The sequence below is a fragment of the Aplysia californica genome, unplaced genomic scaffold, assembly GCF_000002075.1.
Source record: "Aplysia californica isolate F4 #8 unplaced genomic scaffold, AplCal3.0 scaffold00110, whole genome shotgun sequence".
Taxonomy (NCBI): domain Eukaryota; kingdom Metazoa; phylum Mollusca; class Gastropoda; order Aplysiida; family Aplysiidae; genus Aplysia; species Aplysia californica.
The window spans coordinates 624,623-626,782 of record NW_004797380.1 but is presented as its reverse complement, the minus strand read 5'-3'; the positions used below and the strand labels follow the sequence as shown (position 1 = coordinate 626,782).

The 2,160-nt window shown below is 45.2% G+C and overlaps 1 protein-coding gene across 3 annotated transcripts in view; it reads left to right on the top strand.

Annotated features, from left to right (window-relative positions):
• Positions 1-2,160, top strand: part of LOC101849195 (multiple C2 and transmembrane domain-containing protein 1) — a 179,984-nt gene that overhangs the window by 39,114 nt on the left and 138,710 nt on the right. The window contains exon 1 of one of the 3 annotated variants that reach the window (XM_035969061.1): positions 734-2,022. The exons of the other annotated variants lie outside the window; for them this stretch is intronic. Within the exon in view, the coding sequence (XP_035824954.1) occupies positions 1,759-2,022 (264 nt within the window). The 5' untranslated portion in view covers positions 734-1,758. Of the gene's footprint in view, positions 1-733; positions 2,023-2,160 lie in introns of those variants that run through there. 3 annotated transcript variants of the gene reach the window in all.

The following is a 2,160-nucleotide window of genomic DNA, read 5'->3' as shown; positions in this document are numbered from 1 at the left end:
ACACACACACACAAACACACACAAACACGCACACTCACTCCCTTTTTTTCTCTCTAATGCAAGCACAAACACAAACACACGCGCGCGCACACAACGCACACACTTACACACACACACACACACACACACACACACACACACACTCATACACACACACACACACACGCACACACACAAACACTGTCTGAAAATCACACTCTCGCACACTCACATTTTCTCTAAGGGCACCATTTTTTAGATGAGCCTTGTGATTCTCGCTGTACGTTGAGCGTGGAGATTGCAAGTGGGTAACTTATAATCAGTTCATTCATAGCGTGAAGATCGATGCTGATTAATGAGTGCGCGGGTTCTCTCCCCCCCCCCCTCCCCTCTTTCTCAAAAATAAACCCACTCAATTTTTTTATTTCTTTGTTTTTCCTTTGAGCGTCCTGATTTTGGAATGGTTGAACTGCGTTGTCAGGGGGAATGGGAGTTGGGCATGTTGTCTCCACTCTGTACAAGTTGTTTTAAAGATCCTCATTTGTTTCTATTAAATGTTGGACCTTATACATATTGGATGAAATTAGTTTAGTTTAGTATTAGTAGAGGTTTTACGGCACTCGCAACTGCATAAGGTCATACGAGTATGAGCGCCATTGGATGAAATAAATACGCTTCAAGAGTATTATTTTCCTGTGGATTAGCGAGAAATAGCCGAACACCCCCTCCCTCCCCTTTTTGAGCATCCATGTAAATATTTTGCATCATTGCACCAGAGTTGGTGAGCGAAGTCACTGTGATCTAACATACATAATTGTTATTATGCTGACATTGGATATGACGCTTTTATACTCTATGTGCAACTCAGAACGGATTTAGTAATGTGTCGCCGTCGCTGTGTTAATAGTGTTAGTCACCCATCGAGGTTGCATTATGGTGTGTCCCAGATGTTTTCCTCGACAGTGAGGTAATAGTTCTGTGTATTTGTCAGTTCATTCGGAGCAGGACAATAGACCTGTTGGTTGCAATAATATTGCTACTTGAACCATCAAATGAGAGTTTTTTTCTATTGCTGTTTGGTGTCTCTTTTTCGAAGAATGTTTCCATGACTTTATGGAGGATTCTCTTCAGGACGGTGGGTGTAGAAACACAACCGTAGTATACTGAGTATCAAGTAAATGTAAGTTCTGTTAGCGTTCCTCACGCTCTGTACGTTGTGTCCTGCTACAAAGAACTGTGACGGAAAGGATTCCTAGCAAGTTTCCTCGTTGTCAGAAAAGAGGCGATTAATACTGTTGTTTTCGTCATTTGATTCGTGCTAACAGAGGCAACTGCACAGTATGTTGCTTCCAGCTCTTTTTATTCGTAGTCAGTAATTTTCATCCAGTGGCAAGTGCACTGTGGTCGTCCTGGAAGTCAGTGTGGTTATCTGAGGCTACCGTGTAACTTATATCCTGTTGACGTCATTATTTGCGTCATTTTTGTTCTGTTCGGAGACGTTGGCTGCGAGCCGTGTGTTTGGCATTCTCTATTCTTCGGACAGGGCACTGTCCTTGCCATCAGGTCGCCAAAAGACGAGAAAACACGACCACCTAGGTAGTACTGAAGCTTTTTTTTATTTTGTCTTGGATCTTGTGTCGTGCTGGATGACAACAGAAATAGTTTTTTGTTCGCTCTTGTCCGAGCTGTCTGGATACCAAGTAAGTAATAAGTAACTGTGGGAACAAAACCAAACTGCCATGTTTTCCCAAATACTCCCGTAAGAGGCCTATTGCATCAATGTCGAAGAGTTCAGACGATCGTGATCAGCTGAGCGAGCTGTTGGAGCGGCCAGTCCGCCATTTCAAGCGTCGCTTAGAGCTGTGGACCCATGGAGGTCTGGAGCCGGAAGACTGGACGGCGCCGAGGCGGTGGGAGGAGACAGACCAAGAAGACAAGAGAACCAGGAGGCGGTGGAGGAAGGAGGCTCGGGAGGACAGGAGATCCATGAGGCGGCAGGGAGAGGAGGAGGAAGACAGCAATGTCATCAAACGATGGTGGACGGTAGGTGGGATGTGCCAGCGAGGGCGGTTGATGTTGGATGGGGGGAGGTGTAGCTGATTCGCTGATTTTGATTCTCATTTATGTAGCCATTCGCTTTTTTAAAAAGTCAGTACCCCTTGTGTAGGAAAGATGGGGGGG